This window comes from Pseudopipra pipra, chromosome 26, assembly GCF_036250125.1.
Source record: "Pseudopipra pipra isolate bDixPip1 chromosome 26, bDixPip1.hap1, whole genome shotgun sequence".
NCBI lineage: Eukaryota > Metazoa > Chordata > Aves > Passeriformes > Pipridae > Pseudopipra > Pseudopipra pipra.
The window spans coordinates 3691794-3710345 of record NC_087574.1 but is presented as its reverse complement, the minus strand read 5'-3'; the positions used below and the strand labels follow the sequence as shown (position 1 = coordinate 3710345).

General features: G+C 39.3%; 1 protein-coding gene across 4 annotated transcripts; it reads right to left on the bottom strand.

The window, feature by feature from the left end:
* BRCA1 (BRCA1 DNA repair associated) lies at nt 1–18461 on the bottom strand. Of its 4 annotated transcripts, XM_064636463.1 has the most exons (23): nt 18270–18424; nt 18090–18137; nt 17655–17754; nt 17163–17216; nt 16768–16848; nt 16203–16291; nt 15405–15550; nt 14616–14724; nt 14214–14259; nt 13612–13754; nt 9761–13105; nt 9025–9110; nt 7820–7998; nt 7474–7640; nt 6681–7006; nt 5978–6065; nt 5315–5392; nt 4790–4830; nt 4071–4154; nt 3549–3603; nt 2534–2607; nt 2180–2240; nt 1–1107 (listed from the first exon to the last, which is right to left on the bottom strand). In XM_064636463.1, the coding sequence occupies exons 3-23, from the start codon at nt 17732–17734 to the stop codon at nt 1004–1006; spliced, it is 5436 nt and encodes a 1811-aa protein (XP_064492533.1). In that variant the 5' UTR covers nt 17735–17754; nt 18090–18137; nt 18270–18424; the 3' UTR covers nt 1–1003. The 4 variants fall into 4 exon arrangements, with proteins under 4 accessions (XP_064492533.1, XP_064492532.1, XP_064492535.1 ...); XM_064636462.1 differs by lacking the exon at nt 18090–18137 and having other exon boundaries at nt 18169–18461; XM_064636465.1 differs by lacking the exon at nt 18090–18137 and having other exon boundaries at nt 14616–14721; nt 18169–18461.
* Nucleotides 18462–18552: the final 91 nt, after the last annotated feature.

Genomic DNA, 18552 nt, shown 5'->3' with positions numbered 1-18552 from the left:
TACTTGCCAAAATAATTTTATTTCCTTTGAGTATTCCAATATTTACAAACATACTTTTGTAACTTTCCAAGACATCACCATCTGAGCACAAAACACTTTTCTGAACTTAGACACTTTTTTTTAAACAACCACTGCATGAGAACAGGTTTTCTTTCTGTTCTCAAAGTACAAAATTAGGCATGAAGTTGAATTGCTTGGCAACAGAAAGAAGCAACATATTTTCTTCCATAAAAAGTAATTTCTTTACAGCCTCATTTTGCACACAGGGACTATTAGAAGCAGATTCTTATTGGGCTTATTATGGGTCACTGGGCTACTAAAGTGCATCTGTTCATTAACTCTTCACAGTTCCACAGACACCTGCCAGAAATCAGATGGACAACACTGGTGTGGGCTCGTGGTTTTAAGGAGAGGTTTCTGTTGAGAGTCAGTCACTGGCTTTCTGGGGGCTGCATGTGTGAATGTTTCTGGTTAGGGTGAGTTGGCACTTTGATATACAACAAGAGAGCTGTTTGTGATGTTTTCAACATTAGTAATCACAAATGGTATTCAGGGTTTGTATTTAAACAAAATGAAAACATGGGGGTTACTCCAGAGTGCAAGTACATTTTAATTCAAGCCCTGAGCCCAATATCCCTCTTTTGACTGTCTCCAAACTGGCCACAAGTATATAAACAGAAACTGGCTGCAGTGGCAAATAACACATCACCATTTCTCTGAGGAGGTCATATTCTACATTTTCTAACTTTTAAAATTTGTTTAACATTTATAATTTCAAAATAGTGCTTCATATTAATATAAATCTTTAAAGAACAGTGGCTAATTCTATCTGTAGATGGCAACGTTATATAAGCAATTTTATTATTAATAAAAATCTATTAGTTTACTCTGAACAAGAACAGCAGACACACATTGTCTCTGTGTGTCTCAAAAATTCTCAGTCCTTAAAATAATTTCAAACTATCAGCACTGATCAGAATGGCCAAAGAGCTGCTGTTAACCCTTAGAACACAAGGTAAGCATCAAACTTCTGGCACTCATAGCAAGCCACGCTGTCCAAGACCCACTCCCTCGTCACCATGGCAATGTTGTTCTGCTGCTGCATTGCTGGAAGACAAACACACAAATGACACCACTTAGCAAGGAGTCAAAGCAAGTTTAAGGTGAGACTGACTACCAGTGTCTTTCAGATTAAGCTATTTGCTTTCTGTGTAACATTTTAAAAGCCTTGGTAAAAAAACAAAAGCCTGAAAACAGCACTGCTATTCCCTTTAACAATGCAGGTAATACTGCTGCTCCAAAGAGAAGGGCTGGGTGGCAACTGGCCAAGCAGGAAGTAGTGAATGCCACGGAATAAACATGAAAAGCAAAGAATGCAGTCCTTGTTATCTTTTACATTTCAGACCTCAGTGACAGAGCTCTGGTTCCTGTCTGCCCAGACATACAAGTATGTGACAAGCAATGAGTCTCATTAAGGCACAGGCAACATAAAATTACTGAAGTACTTTCAGACTGTTCTTCCCCATTCCAGGATATTTTTGTTTTCTCATTTTTCCAGTCCCATGTAAACGGCTTTGTTGTTGTTGTTTTGTTTTGTTTGTTTTTTTTACATCATCCTGCTTCACTTTTTTGTTCAACTTCACTGTAAACTAACTAGCTCCCTTTCATTCTGGAACTCCCACTATCCCATTTAAAAGTAAGTCAGTCTGGAACACCTGGACTTTCAAAGTCTCATGGTTTCTCCAGAGCATTTTGGTTAAAAGAAAAAAAGGCAAAATTATATCAGTTAAGGCTTTGTAGAAAGACATTGTTTCCAGACCAAGACAATCTTGTTCCATCTGAGGCTTTCTCCTAGGTCTCACTGGTCCTCCAAGGATACCCTTCCCCACCTTTCAAAAACAATCTGATCAGGAAAGTTTCTGTAAAGCTGATGATACACAGAGGACAACTGAACCAACAGCATTCACCTGCCACAGTAGGTTTTAAGATTCTATTGCTGATTCTCAAGACAATATACCTTGTGCTTCCAGATTTTTCTTTTAAGACTTACCTCCATCTCCAGATGCAGCAGGATTTTGATTCCTCTACAAACCTCTCTGATACTTAGCTATTAAAATGACAGAGGTGACAAAAGCACTGAGTGTGTACCAGAAAACAGCCCATGACAGTGTCACTTTACCTCCATAATCTGTGTTTTCCTTCCAAGCATCTGGTTGCACAACCACAACAGCAGTAGAGTTCTATAAAAAAAATTAAAAATGCTACTGTTATCTGTCTGTCCTTAAATGATTCTCATATCTATCTGCAGAGAGCACTAATTGAGCTAACTCTGCTTCAGAGCATCACCTCAGAGAGGAATTTAAGAAGTAGTAGAGAGAAGGACATTAGCACCTAAGATTCTTTCTGTGGTTTCTCTCCAGGAATGCTTTGACTACATTCAGGCACTAAGGGCTTTTTGGGACAGAAAGTGAGGCTCAGTGCTGATCTGTGGACATGATGTGACTGTGGAAGGACAACACTCAGGAACACTTACTGGGGTGTGTGTGAACAGATGAAGCTGCTTCACCACAGAGGCACCACAAAGCTCCACCATAGACTCCAGATGTTCTGAAGAAATCAGATGAACAGTCTGTTACTTCAGTGTTTTAGATCAGGTTGAAACTCATACTATTTCCCTGAGCCCTCGTGCATTTGTTCCAAGATACAAACTACCACAACCTGGAAGAGATGTTTAGCCTTGGTAGAATGTGAAGTCCTTTCACTCTCAAACCTGCTGAGGAGCATTAGCTCCATCTTCCCTCACCCTCTAGTCAGGTCTACACAAAACAAAAAACTGAAAAAGCAAAGGAGCACATGCCCAAAACTTAAAGTCACAATTTATTTCCCCTTATCATAAGAGACAAGAAATGCAAGACATGAAATGAAAATTAGAAACCAGAAGTTAGAACTGTGATTACTCCTCATTAAACTAAAGTAGTCAAAGTACTTAATTTCCACCAATTTGTTGAACTGACAGTGAAGAAGATAAATAAGTCTCTCAAGAGCCACAACTGACTATCACTGCAGCAGGTGAAAGCACTGTATCCTCTGTAGCAATTACTGTAAATGTCAAGAGATGTGAGGATATTTCACCCAGTCAAAAATAAACTTATTGGATAAATCAGAAAACATCTGATAAATAAGCCACAAAAATGGGGAGTTAGGTACAAATATTTTAAGTGGAAAAATCTTAGCTTAAGTTTTCAAAACATTTAATATAGTTTGTTAAATTTCAAAATAACAAGGTAGAGCTATGGTGCACAGCTTTTTCTTTGCATATAAGTTTCTGGTTTTGTTGTGTTTCAACTTTTAATACCTGCTCCTACAGATAGAAGGTTACACAGAGGACTGGCAACTGCTAGAATAAGGATACTTAGGAACCATTTATTAAGACAGAAGAAAAAAATGCTCAAATACAAGTATTTAAGAGCATCTAAAAATTACCAGACAGCACGACACTAATGATTTTCCTTGCTAAGAATTCATTTAATTCCACTAAAAGGACCCACCTGTAGTCATATCAGTGAAAGGTCCACAGCAACAGATCTCAAAGTCTTTAAAGATCTGAAAAGAAAGGCACATATTACAGAGTACATATGGGGTTTTTAAAGGTCAATACTTAATATGCTGGTTTCACTGCACTTCCAGGGCTTGTTATCAAGTTATCACTATTTTCATAAAGTGCATCCCAAGGTCTTTGTAGCCTACAAACCAGGAGAATATCATCCAGGAGAATATCATCCAGGAGAATATCATCCAGGAGAATATCATCCAGGAGAATATCATCCAGGACCCTCAAGCCCATGCTATGTTATAAAAAGACAGCATTCACTCCAGGCACAGTGAGTCACTTGAACTTGTCTGTTCTTCTGCAGAGCTCCCCCTTCATGTATGAGACTGCTTAATTTGTACAACTTTGTATATACAGAACAGCAGAGAAATGAGAAGAAGCTGCAGATATTCAGCTGGCACAGCCACAGATCTGGAACAGTCTCAGCAGGACAGAGTTTGCACCCCTGATATGCTCATACCTTTTCAGTCTGAGCCTGTCTAGCCCTCTTAGGACCTTGGTGGTTTCGCCCATTGATTACATCTCCTCTAACTTCAAAGTCCTCCTGGAACACAACACACACAAGCAATCAGAAGTTAAGAGGCTGAGAACACTTTCCTGTCACTTCTGCATCAAACCAGAAAGATGTCAGTTCTGAAATCTGACAAGCTACAAATATGTGTGTGCAGAAAACTAATTAAAAGGCATTTAATGAGAAATGCTGGAGAGCAGCAATGAAACCTCTGCACCATCAGGCAATTTTAAAAGAAACAAATTATAGTCAAACTGTATAGTAGTCTAGCAAACTGGATTAAAAGCAGCAGCATGTTCCATGATTATAATGAACTGATCAGTAAAGTCTCATTTGATAGAAATTATCAGTACATAGTATTTCCTTAGGCAAAGGAAATCTTTTGCTCTATGCCATAATGTATCAATATCAGTAGGAATGCTTATAAAAAAAGAATATATGTCTACAACCTGTTAACAAAACAACAGGGACTTGGTGTCTTCACTAACAATGAACATGAAGTATTAGTGTGGCTTTTGCTCCTGGCATTTGGTAAAACTAGAGCCCTAGATTTCAGACCAGAGTTCCATATATTAAATGTTCAGACAGTATCTGGGATTACTGCTAAATCCATCAGTGTAACAGCTTTACTCACCCATTTGACATTTCACCCAAGACAAAAGACCTACCTCATCCAGGATCCTTTCTTCTTTAAGAGACTGAATTACCCCTAAATAAAAGAAAAAAAAAATCAGAGCACAAGTCATTTCATCCAGCAAAATTGTTCTTCCACTGCCAGTAGTCTGACTTCATTGCTATATTAAATTGAAAGTATTTGTACTAAAGGAATACTTTAGTACAAAGTATGTATGATGCTGAAAGAACTTTAAAAATTTATTTACCTTTTATAAATATTAATTTTACACTAATTGATGCCATGCATCTCAAAGATTTAAATTAAGAGGGGAAAAAAAAAGACTTTTACCAGGGTGGGGAGCAATGTGGTTATTTGAACTCAGAAAATTAAAGAATTTTAATGTTGCTGTTTGTTTGGGGGTTTTAATTTTAATTTATTTTTAAGTATTTAGAAGAAACACTGCAAAACATCAGACTCCAAGACATGAAGAGGTCCTTTCTCCTTACTGGAAGAAGTGAAGATGACATTTGTGGTAGAAGGGCAAAGACTGTTTACCCCTGAAACAAGTTATACCTACACTGATAACTAACCACCCATTTTCTTCCTGCAATGCCCAGGAAGTACTTCAGTGTCCGTTCACACACCAGCTCCTTGTCTGCAGAGAAAACAAGAGTAACATCTCTTTCAGTTCTTCCATTAGCAAAAAAAAGAAACCCAGCTCAGGTTATTTGTGCCTAAAACCAAAAGTTTCTTTGCTAAGTGCAGCAGCAAAATATCAAAACTGTAGAAAGATTCCAAAATTCTAGTGTCCTGATTTTAGTGAACTGAAGGAAACTAGCAGAAACTAATCACATGTACCACTTGTGAACCATTTTTAGCTATTTAATAGAGAGAAGAGGCAAGAAAAAATATGATTTCTTTGGGAACCACCTTCATTTCCTTTTGGTTGGTTATGAACTACTCCACACTAATGTGCTGTAAACACCTGCAAATTATGACTAAACAGCTAGAGAAACAAATATCAAATATTCCTGTGTGAATCACAAGGAAAAATGCACCCTCACTCTGATTCTGTAAAACACAGTAAGAAAGATTCCCAAGCTTAAAATTTATGATGAACAATCAACACCTCCTCCTCAAACTTATTCAAATTTATTGCTGATCTGTCTACTTGTTGGTTTAAGGTAAAATTCTATATGGTCTGTCAATATAGGATTTGGCCACATAGATCCCAACAAACCTGTTTTCATTATGACATGGGTTGTTCCTTCAGTAATGTGATTGGATAAAGTGCTCTGAGTTTTTCTTGCAAACTTCTGGACCACCAACTGAAAAACAGTTAAAAAAATTAATAGGTAGCAAAACAGGTTTAAACCCAACAGCCCCAGTTTGCAGGACCATAACATAATAGCACAGTCCCTTTAAAGTAACAGTTTTATTTGTGTTGGCACACAGAATGTACATTTCCTTAAAAGTCAATAATTTTGGCACCATTCAGCAGATTAAAGTAAAGCACAGCTGTTGGTATGTGGTTTATAAAAAAAAAGCCAAATCCTCTTAGAAACTGAGTGCAGAAACAGGTTTATTAGCAACTCAGAACTACTACTTACAGAAATCCTCACTGAGTGAACCAACCACTCAAACAGCCTCTTGCCCAGGCCCAAGGCTGTCTGGAAGTCCTCTGGCTTTGGAACAATGTGTTTTTCCCTTAGACATTAGGGGTCATTTAAAAAGCTCAAATGTCACTAACCTTAATAGTGCCATTACAGGCAGCATCCTTCACATTGTTAGGAGTGAAGAAGTCTGACCTGAGTTGCTGTGTTACTCATCTGCAGCTCCCACAAAGATTAGTTTCTATCATACTTAGAGATCTCTCTTCTGAGGACTATAGTGGTAATCAGGAATCATTAATTAGTGATCTCAAACTTCTGACATTTACTTACATGTTCGCTGTGATTCAGACCTGAGGCCACAATTGACATTTCTTTCCTCTTAGTCACAACTGGACTTGGAGCATTTTCTTTCCCAGCTGCATTGTGCAGGACAGGCACAGGAAAACAGCCACTTTTCTTCAATCTGTGTCCTGGACCACAGCTTTTATTGGTGTTCTGAGCTACAACAGACCCATTTGTGGCTTCAGGAGTTTGAGGGTTAGGAAGCCTTATAGAGGAGGAAGAGTTATTTGGATTCTTGGTCATATTTCCAGAGAGATTTGATGAGACAGATGCACTGTTTTGCCTGGTCCCAGATTTCTGCTCCTCTGCATTTTCTGAAGGAAAAGAGAAATTACTCCTTGAGAAAACTTCATCTTTCTTGTAGTCATGGTAGAAGGCTGTTGCTCCCTCTACCTTTTAGGTTTAAGTTCAGCAGTTACTTCCTTTCCTTATGTGTTTATTACTTCATCTTTGCCTCTATCATTACTTTTTCCTGATTTACAGTGAAGACACTAAAATACCTGTGAAACTTCCAGTAGTGTATTAGTCAAAAACTATGAATTTAGAAGTGAGACAGAAAAACTCCTATTAGTGTCAAAATGTTGTCCCATCCCATGGGCAGCCATACAGCTGGGCTACCAAACAAGTAGTAACATCTTTTTAAATTGACCAGGAACATATAAATTAAGATCCTTGATTTACAAGAAGATTATGTATATCTTGCTGGTATGTAAAAATATGAGAAGAGCAGGGAAAAAACCCACCAGAATTCAAAATGTGTTGGCTGCCTCTTAAATGTTACCTGTTTCAAGCTGACACTGCCTGTACTCTTGCACTGCCTCCTGCACAGGTTTTGTCTTTTCACAGGGAGGTTTGTTCTTCAGAACACTGTCACACTCAAGGCCTTTCTCCAGATCTGTTCTCTTTAACAAACAGGATTCAGAAGATGGGAGCAACAATTCTGGAGACCTTGAGAGAGGAAAATTGATTTTAATACCTTTTTCACTCTTCGTGTCAGAGTCATGTATCAACAGCAAAGGTACTGTAATTGCTCAGAAGTATTTATTTCAAGATTTTAAAACTTTTTTAATAGAAGTTTAGAAATAAAAACTAACCAAAAAAACCCCAAACAAACCCAAAACACTGACCTTTCTTTTTCTTGTCTTGTTTGTTCCATTTCCAATGTTCTTTCACTGCTGGGATGTGGCAGTTCACTATGGATAGGCAAAACTTCACAGGCCTGGCTCCCTTGTTGCTTCAGTGCTGCCTCAAGCACAGCCATTTCTTGCTGAAGTTTTTTCAGACTATTTTGCATAGCATTCTTCTGCTGCAAAGGAGACACAGGAGTGCCAACAAACTCAGGATTTAACAAGTGCTTGGAAATTAGGAGCAGCAAAATTGTTTGGAATCACTTTTTTGCCACATGTTCAAAAGGTGACTGTGGTGCTTCTACTGTTACAAATAGTGCACACACCCCACTGTCAGAAGCAAAAACACCCAACCAACCCCACACTCATTTTGCCAGTCACATTATTTCAGTTTAGATCACTCAGAGTTTAATCAGGGAGAAAAAAATATAGAACTTATGCACAAATTTAAGTAATTTTGTTCAAACTGCATTAGTAACTTAATTTAAAATTTAATAATGAACATCAAGTACTGAGCCTCTGCATTTTCCACGATTATTAAGAGCCTCAAAGACCATTTAAAGGACTAAAATATTTTATATTACTTTTCCTTATCTTCCCTCTCAAAAGTTACATTAAATGTTTAAAAATATGCCATAGGCAGCTCCTCATAAGAACAGTTCAGGGCTTCAAAGGATCCTTTTAAAAACCCAAAACCTTCACTCTACATGATAAAGCAGTTTCCACAGAACTGAATATTCCATTTACAGCTCCAGCACTGGCACCCTGTGGAACTTCTTTGTTACTGAACCCATAAAAAACCCCAACCAAACAGAAAACCACTGCCCCACCACAAGCCAAAACTCCCCACCAATCTGTACTACCACAAATCCATTCAACCCAGGCACATCCTAGAATCTGTATCCATGAAGCCACATCAGGAAGCAACGTCCTGCCAGTTGATCACATTTTACACTGATGCAGTAAAAAGAAGAATAACTCAGAAAGCATAAAATTAAGTTCACTCTTCTCTGACATACATAAAACTCACAGAGCTGATAATGCTGGAAAGAGATTTAGCATGAGACTTATCTTGAAGTCACACAGTACAAAAAAAAAAATCCCAAAGCAAAAAAAAAAAAAAAATCAAACCAAACCAAAATTAAAGAAAACAATCAAAAAACAATGCAAGCTACTTCTAGCACTTAGTGTATAAACTCACTGACCTGTGTAGTAAGGATTTCACCCTGAGAGAATGGTCCACATGAATCTTCTACAATACTTGTTTCACTGTCATATCCAGATGCTTCACCTTGAAGAAGGTGGAAAAAAAAATCTGAGTTAAAGAAAAAAAAACAAACCACCAAGATACAACTAACCAAACATTATATATAATCTCTTACTACACAGATCTTTTAGACAACTACTAACTATAATGCTAAAGTGACAAGTTTTGAAAATATTGAAATTAGAAGTACAGATCTATTTTAAGTAAACAGTTCAAAGAATATCATGTCATACACATGGCAAAGTAAACAGAACTCAGTGTGTCAACAGTCCTAAATGTTTATGAAAGCCATAAAAATGTCATAATATTTACCACAAAATTCTACAGCCAATTTCAACAAACATCTCATGTGGGTGAAAAGCTTAGGTGGGCTGTATGAAATTTTGCTGACAATGCAAGTATCACATTGCAATATCCCTCAAAAATGAATATCCCATCAGACAGCCTCTAGTGTCCAGCCTATTCATTTGTGCTCTGAACAAAGAAGACTGGAAGAACATAATTTTCAGGAAATAAACCACTGAGGGCTTTTTGTTTGATTGTTTAGGGCTGATACATTCCTTTGGAGAACAAGCACCTCATAAATACAGAACAAAGTTCCCATGCAAACACCAAAAACCTGTGTGTAATGACATCACAAACACAGCTGCAAAGATGAAAATCTTGGTTTGTACCTAGGTTTGCTCCCATGTCTGGGTCTTCTTGGCATTCATCTTTGAAGCTAGTTTTGGTCCTCTTCAGCCTTCCATTACAACTCTGAGAAGTTTCTTTACTCTCATTCACGCCGGTCACTTGTTTGGATTCATCAACTTGCAGCAAAGGTTTCTTCAGCTCTTGTGCTCCATTAACTGATTCTTCAGACATGGACTGGGAAGAAAATAAGTTGACAGAGCATTCTGAGTCCTGGCTTGGTGAAACACACACATTGCCTTGGGCAACTTCAGGCATTTGCTGCATAATATTGTCACCATCACCTCCGCTGTGAGGCGACGTGTTGGGACTGGCTGAAGATTCTATCACAGGTGTGAGTTGTTTATCAGCCTGCAAAGGTGTGCTTACTGATTTGCCAAATACTAATGTCTGAAAACATGGCAGATCTTCATCCTCACAGGATTCTTCATCCGAAGATGGCAGTTTCCGTGCTCGTCTTCGAGATTTTTGAATACCTCGAGATCTTGGCTTAGAACCAACATTTCTGTTGTGTGGTTCTTTTTCCAGGGCATTGTTGCTTCCTTTGGCAAACACTGCAGATTTCTCTCTCCTATCAGTTTCACAAAAGCTGGTGTTCTCTTCAATATCAGCATCAGAGCACAGTAAGCCATCAGGGGTTTCAGACAAACCTGTAAAACCACTGTTCCCTCTAAGAGCCTCTGCAACTAAACCCTCAGGCATTGCTGTGCCAGCACTTTGGGTTGCTAGTCCTTCATTCCCCTTTATTTGTTTTCCTTTGCTTTTGCTACTTTTTTTCCTAATGACTTCAGCAGGACTTTCCTGACAACTTCCAGGACAAATCATTGATCCAGATTGAAAATGTAGACTTGGTTCTTTGTCATCAACAACTTTGGTCTTTCCTTCCGGACTGCTTTCTGAAGTGAAGCCTATCTCATTGGTTTGTTTGGAATCATGCTCTTCTATGTTACTCTGACCACTTTGGCTTCTATTACTTCTGACTGGGTTCTGTCTCAACTCACTTTCTATCCCTATGTCAGTTGACACAGGCTTTTCATTGCCCTGCTTGCCTTTTAGTGATTGGTTTTTGGCCTCAGTCCCAGCAGTCCCTGTTCTCACTGGTGTCAGAGTCCCTTTCTTTGCAGCTTGAGAAACAGCATCTCTGTGTTCTCCTGTGCTGACAGCAAAGCAAGTCACATCATCAACACAGGCAGACTCACAGGCCTTAAGCTTCTCTTTCTCACAACCCCTTCTCAAGCTTTCAGCAGCTGCTCTCTCCTCTTGCAAGTTTTCTGGTTGTAAATGTTTGCTATACTTATTTTCTACCTGAGCAGCATCCCGTGATGGATTTAAAGTTTCAGAATCAGGATCTTCTACTGCACAGGTCTGCCTGGGAGCCCGAGAAAGGCTGAAGGACAAGCGTTTTGAATGCCTGAATATATTTCGCAGGTACTGTGTGTCTAATTCACTGTCTTCTGCTTCCTTGGTCGATTCCGAAACAGTTTCAGCCACGGGCAACTTCTCAGTTCTGAAGTCCCCTGGAACACTCAGTGAATCATGCCCACATTCCTGTGGAAAGGCAGTAAGTGATTCAGTCACCTCTTCACTCTGATGGGAAGCAGTTTGCACAGCAGGCACTGAAGGAGGCTGTAGGAGGAGAGGGCTACCTTGTATTTCACTGTCTTGAGAATCTGCATAAGGTGTAAAGGAACCACAGTTTGGAGGCTGACATGAAGATGCAGGATTGAAGAGACTTCTTCCAGTTTCTGCAGTGTCACATAAACTCTTTAGACTAACCTGCATTTCATTTGCTTCCAGATCACCTCCCTTCAGCTTAGCAACTGCCTCAGAACTCAACATATCCTGAGGCTCACACAGGTCTCTGCATTCAGCAGCCTGAGCTGCCACATTCTTTTGGTCTCCAAAGACAGATCCTCCACAATCACTGCCATTCTTTCGTGGTCCCTTTGCTATTACTCCTTTTCCTGTTTCTTTTGTCATTTCTTTCATTTCTTCAGAGAGTAACTGAAGCCTCCTGCTGCGCCTGACTTGGTTTTGCTCAGAATCAGCTCTCCTGGGCTCTCCACTGCTTGGATAGCTATCAATCTGTGGCTCAGTTGGATCAGGGGAAACAGAGTTTCTATCCACTGCTAACTGTAGAGCACACATGGTTCTAGTGGAACGCCTACATCTTTTTGCTGCAGAACTTTTTTTAGTGCTTTTCTGATCACTGACACACATTTTTAGCTCCTCATCACAGTGCTTGCTAGTCACCTTTTCAGTGGCTTTTTTCCATGTGGCCCCTCCTCCTTCCTCATGTTCTGTTAGTGTATTATCCACTCTATTCTGAGAGAGGTGACTCTCATTAACAGCAACACTCCCATCACATCTTTTCTTTTCAGCATCTCCAAGGCATCTGCTAACACTTTCAGGGCCTCCATCTGCCTCTTCTGTATCTTTTTTCTCGATGAAATCCTCAGGTTCCAGGACACAGGCAGTCTTCCTTTTTCGTTTGGGTCTGTCTCTGTTGGAATTGTTCAAGCACTTATCAGCAGCCACATCTTTCTTTTTTGTAGTAGATAAAATATCTCTCGAGGTAGAAGGGAGATTTGATTTCCTCTCTCTTCTGTAGGTTTTTCCAAATATTTTGTCTTTGATGCTGTCTGCTGTTTGTTTTGACCATCTCTTGTTTCTTTCAACCACTGCAATTTCCATGGAATCTACCATAGGGTCAGTATTCTCTGAAATACAGGATTCTTTATCTGATGAACATGCATCTCCTTCACCTGAAACATCAGTTCCTCCAGCAGAATCATCCAGGGAAGAATTGGAAGACAGAATCTCATTACTTTTTGAAAACCACTCATTGACTTTCTGAATGCTTCGCTTCAGTCTCTTCCTGGAGACTTGATCCAAGGTGACAGAGGGAAGTGTCTTCTCTGGCTGAAGTAGCTTCTCTTGAGGAAGTTCTTTGTCATGGAAAGAGTCAGAGTCATTCTCAGGTTCACACACCTCCACAGCTTCCTCACCTTGTAAAACAGTATCCATTTCCTCGCTTTTATCCAGCCTGCTCCCCGAACTACCTTTTAAGTCAAACTCTTTGTTTTTACTACTGTACTGAGTTGGCTCTTCATCTGTTTCTTCTGTGTTCTTGAAGAATGATGTGCCCCTGTTCACTGTGGGACTGGAATGACCTATTCTGTCACACTGCTCTGGAGGTAGATCTGCAGCAAGAACACTTAAAGGGGAACTCTGGCATTCAGTCAGATTCACTTGGTCAGGTTTGGCACAATCAGCAACGCTCCGAGTGCTTTTCTTGCTCAAGCCTTCCTTTGAGAAATCACTTTCACCTGTTAGATTTATAAGAATTGTAAATTAAGCCCTATTTTACACACACAAACACAACAACAAGCTTGATGGCTACTTTGTTTTAAAAGAACTGCTCTTATTTCTCCCCCAAACCAGAATATTACACTGCACAAATCTCCCTCTAGAGAAAAGCAGAAAGATATTACATATGTTCTAACTTCCTACATGAATTACCAGACAGTGCTCTCTGTTTTTACTATAAGGGATAATATGGCTTACAGAGAATAATTAAATTTTGCATTTTGATCAAGTTACTTTTTTCCTTTCTGTTCCTGTGCACAAAATATGCACATTTTAAGTATCTACTCAACTAGAAGAGTCTTGTATTACAGTGTCATATAGGCATCAGCAGGACTACAACATACAAGACTGCAACTATATTTATATCTATCTATCCAGATATATGTAATAATGTGAAATAAAAATATTAACTTGTGGTGCTTTTTTCAAGCTTAAATCATCTTTGTCACCAAAATAACAGACACACCTATGACATTTGGTAGTGTTATTTCTTTGGCACACAGCTTGTCAGGTTGTGCATTGCAGGAATTTTCATTCCCCTTCTCAACACTCCCAAGTTCTTCTAGCTTTTCTTGAGAAGAAATCTGAACTGCAGCTTTGTCTTCAAACCTGTTGGGAAGGGAAATCTTTTACTACAGAGAAAGCCACAACAGATACAAGATTATACTTATTTTTACCTTTTTGCTCTCTGAAATAGATCTTGGGGAAGTCAGGCTGCATAATTGATATTCACCACAACTAGATCCCTTCAGATCAGGCCACATCTTTAAGAGATCCCCTCTCACATTCCTGAATTTAACACTTACTTTCTAAAGCACAGTACCTACTTTTCTGTTGAAGGACTAATATCTACATAAGCAACAAAACATTTAGAAAACCATTTAAAGCACATAATATGACAAAGTGTTAAAATTCAGCTGCCCATTCTACCCCAATGCCCTTGAAGTTGAAAATCATTTGTCAGTTTAAGAATTCTACCAGTCCTATGCCAAGGAACTAAAACATAGCAATGAGAACACTGAACTATTGTCTTCAGAAGATATGAATTCCTTAATCACCTTCACTTACCCAGTTTTGCTTGCCTGTTTAAAAAACTCTTCAGATGATTCAGAACCTGAAAACAAATCAGCTGTTACTCTGGTTGGAATGATTCAGAGAAAGGTGACTTGCTAGAGTCAGTGTTTATCATCACATGCAGGCCTAGTTCTTTCTAGAGGTAGATGCTTTCAACTTTTATCAGATGAAATCAAGTTCAATCATAAAGTATGTCACCTAATTATAATGATTTCTGTGTAGAAATATCAACATGCCTCCAGCATAAAATTCTCTTTAAATACAGTGACTGGTAACAGAGAGCTACCAGGAGTTATTTAGCTAAAAGTTAGTGTCTAATTTCTAAATTTATACATGACACAGCTGCTACTGCATTTTACATAAGATCAACTAGTGTGGATCTACAACAGATCTTACCCAACTCCACATAAACCCCTTTCTGAGAGTCACATTTCTGGGGGTTGTTTCTGAGGCGACACCTTTTGACCCTGGTATCTGTAAGCTGAGTATTCCCAGTAGTTTCCTGCTGACAGGAGAACAGAAATGAAGTTATTTATAACAGTAGGCTACTTAAAAAAACCTCACTTGTAATTATTTAAACCATAGCAGGAAGGGCTGATAGAAATACTCTGTCATATGAATTGGTGGCCTCTATGCAAAAATACACAAGTAGTTTATTATATTGATATCAGTAATGGAATGTGTCAATAGAAACAATTATCATGCATTTGACAGATCAAAACATTAACAGTTTGATCTCACATTCTGTATTATCCAAGATTCTATTCAGCATCAAGCAGGTGAGAACCCAAACAGTCACACACACAGAACAATCACCCCAAGCTGAGTAATGCCTTAAGTATCCCAAGACATAATCTCACCACTAAAAAAATAAAACCCCTACAAATAGTTAGACAGCCTCATGAAACAAGCAGGACAGACAACTTTTCAAGCCTAGTTTCAGTAACAGACTGTAATATGGAAATATCATCTATAAGTTCAGGCTCTTTATGCCAATGTCTTTTTCAAGTAGGTTAGGAAGACAAAAATATGTAAATGTCCCTGTCCAGAGTATTAATCAAGTCAAACAGCAATCTCAGAGCAACCCAAAATCTCCTGCTTCATTCGTTTATGTATTTGCATCAATATACATTCCAAATAAACTTCTAAACAACCCAGGAAAACAAAATGGGAAAAAACAATTACCAAGGTGGTGTTTTCTTGTCCATTTTCTTTAGCACTTTTTCTCCTGTTTCTGAAGCCCTTACTTTGAATGACAGAACTTTCTTTACACAGGAGCTCAGCAGCAGTGGCTTCTGTGGGTGTTTTATGAATGTGGTGACTCTTTAAAACTGAAAAATGTTAAGGGGGGGAAAAAAAAGTAATTTTCACACTGAGTATGACACAGCTTTATATATTAATGAAATAGCCTTGCACAGACCCTCTGCACCTAGTGCATATATGGCTGCAGTACAATTATCAAAGGAAGAAATCTCATTGAATTATTAGTCTGATTGGGGGTTTTTTTGAGTTTTCTTAAAATTTTAAGTAAAATCTTGATCTTGTCAACTAATTTTTTCAACCAATTTTGCTTATATAGATAACCTAAGCAAGAACAGGATCTAACACTACTGATTTTAGAATGGCTGAGCAAGTTGAGAAGAATTTGAAAACAAAGTATCTTTCACAGCACAATACACAAAACCTCACCCCAAACAAAAGTCAATAACCACCATCTGCCCCCAGCCAGAACGTCTTGTCTATCAAAATATAGACAGGCACATGTCATCAAACACACAGTAAAACTGTTTAGGAGGTTTTTTAAAAATATCTTGGAAACTTAATGGAACTTATGCTTCTATACCCAAGGAAAAAACCTTTTGACAATTCTTCCCATGTTTAGTATTGCATATTAAATGGGATACCTTGTAAACAATTGTGATATAAATGTCAAAACCTTATTAAAAAAAAAAAAAGTTGGGGGCATACATTCACACCACTTACACTTCACTCCAGTGTCAAGCTCAAAAGCATGGATAGTTTCCAACAAGCCTTCAATTAGTTGCTTAAATCTGGAATTTTCTTTCAGACTTCTGAAATAATATCAGAACTTGAGTTGTTTTAAGACAAATGACTGTAAATACTTCTCTTAGAATTTAAGCTGAACAAAACAAGGGGTAAAACTCTAAAGTGTAAGATGAGACAATGAGAAATTGTTGCTAAGAAATAACACAGTTCCCCCAAACAACCACTACCATGTGAATGAAAACTATCTCAAAAGTGAACATTTCATATTTTTCCCCATGTAGGTTCAGTAGAGCTGTAATGATTGAACACTAATACAGCACAAACATTTATGAAGAGAGGGGTGTTCCCCTGCAATCACTTGGAAAAAGCTCACACTGAGGTTAGGTATTAGTTACTCCTTTAGACATGGACAGTTTATTTAATAACCTCCTTTTTTTCTTTATTTTAGTCTTATGCTGAGACATTTTAAGACAACTGTTAGCCTTTCCTCACAGCTCAAACCTCTCATTCTCAAGTCCCCTTACAAAGACAGGTTTCCCACCTCTTGGTAACTTCAGTCTTACACAGAGGACACTGTATCACACCTTTTTTCTTTTTGCTGAGAAGTTTGAACATGCAGAACCTAGGAAAAAATAAAAGTTTTGATAGTAACAAAAGGAGGAGATTATTTTTCTTAAAACTGAACATGCACATTCATGACTTAGTAGAAATCCTTTGCTATCAAGTTTCATTTTTGTTCTGATTTTACAGTGGGTTCATTGATCCCCTTTGACACACCTGGGAAGCTGCAGTTCTCTCTTCTGCTGAACTGATTTTTCCTCTAAAGTAGCTACACAAGAAGTTCCCAAAACACAGTATAAATAGAGAATTAGCACTAAAGAAGCATACATGGAAATTAAAAACAGATTGACTAAGTACTGCACTCTTCAAACCTACCTGCAGAATATGTGATCACATTTTGTTGAAACTGGCTCTTGTACCACATCCAAGCTACAAAAAGAAAAATGAAAACAAGTGCACAGAAGTTACAGACACTGTAGGGATCCATCCTCTAAGTAGAACCTCTGCTATTTCAGCATTTGTTTGCTAACTACAGACCTCACTCACTTTTCAGAGACAAAGGGCAAAGATCCACACTGCTTTACAAACAATACCCTAATCCAATCAGATAATGTTTTTCCCTCTCTGGATAGAGGACTGACATATTTAGTTCGTAAGAGAAAAACAAAATTTACTAGAACGTAAAAGCAAAATATACGTTCTGTCTTAGACTTTGTCACTTCAGCCTTACAAAACATCAATATACGTAGTGTTCAGCAAGAATCCCTTTGATTTCTCATAAGTCACTGAACTGACAAACTATTTGCAAAGAAAGGAGGGAAAAAATAAAAAACTTGTTAACCATACTGGTATTACTGCTGGGCATACCATATTGGGCACTCCAAGTTCTTCTGCATAGCTGAAAGCACATTTTGCACATGGCCAACAGTAACCACTGAGAAGTCCATCCTTCCCGTCCAAAAATAGTCTAGAGAAAATAAATAAATAACAATCAGCTTTGTTTCTGCTCTACTGCATCCCGTGACCGTCTCCTCCCGCATGGCTCTCCCCAACTTGTGGAATGGTATCAAATACCTCGCTACTACTTCTTGACTAAGAGTTTACGAGTTCTTACTCCAAATGCTGACAGTTAAAGTCTCTCAAGTGTCCTGTAGCCAAAGGAGAGACCGGAAGGGGTTTACTGCGGCTTTCCGAAGAAACTCTGGGCGCAGAGCACAAAACAGCGGAAAAAGGGGGCGTTCTAGGTGGAAAAGGATGCAGAGGACGCGGCAGACGTGCTTATGCAAAGGACCCTGGGCCTACCTACAGGAGCCAGCAGAGGCGAGACCCCGAATCAGACACCGCAAGTACCTGAAAACAAAAAGAAACCATAAGAGCTTACCGCGGCGGCAGCTCGCGGGCCGGGGGGGGCTTTGCAGTAAGGGCCTTTGCCTGTCCGCAGGCCGATGCGAAGCGTCCCAGCACCCAGCTCACTGCACTCACTCTGACCGCCCGCCCGAGGAGCACGAATGGTCGCTTTCGCGGCCGCCGGGGCACGGGTGGGGCCGGTGCAGTTGTGCCAGCCCGGCGGTGACAGTGACAGTGACAGTCCCGGTCCGGTCCCGTCCCTCAGCGCCGCCCCGAGCGCCGCATTTCGCGCCCTTTCCACCGCTCCAGGCGCAGCCAATCAGGCCCGGCGGGGCGGGCACTCGGCTCCGCAGCGCCCTCTTATAGGCTCCTTCAGCCGCGGGGGGCGGGGCCGGGCAGGGCCGGACGCGTCTGATTG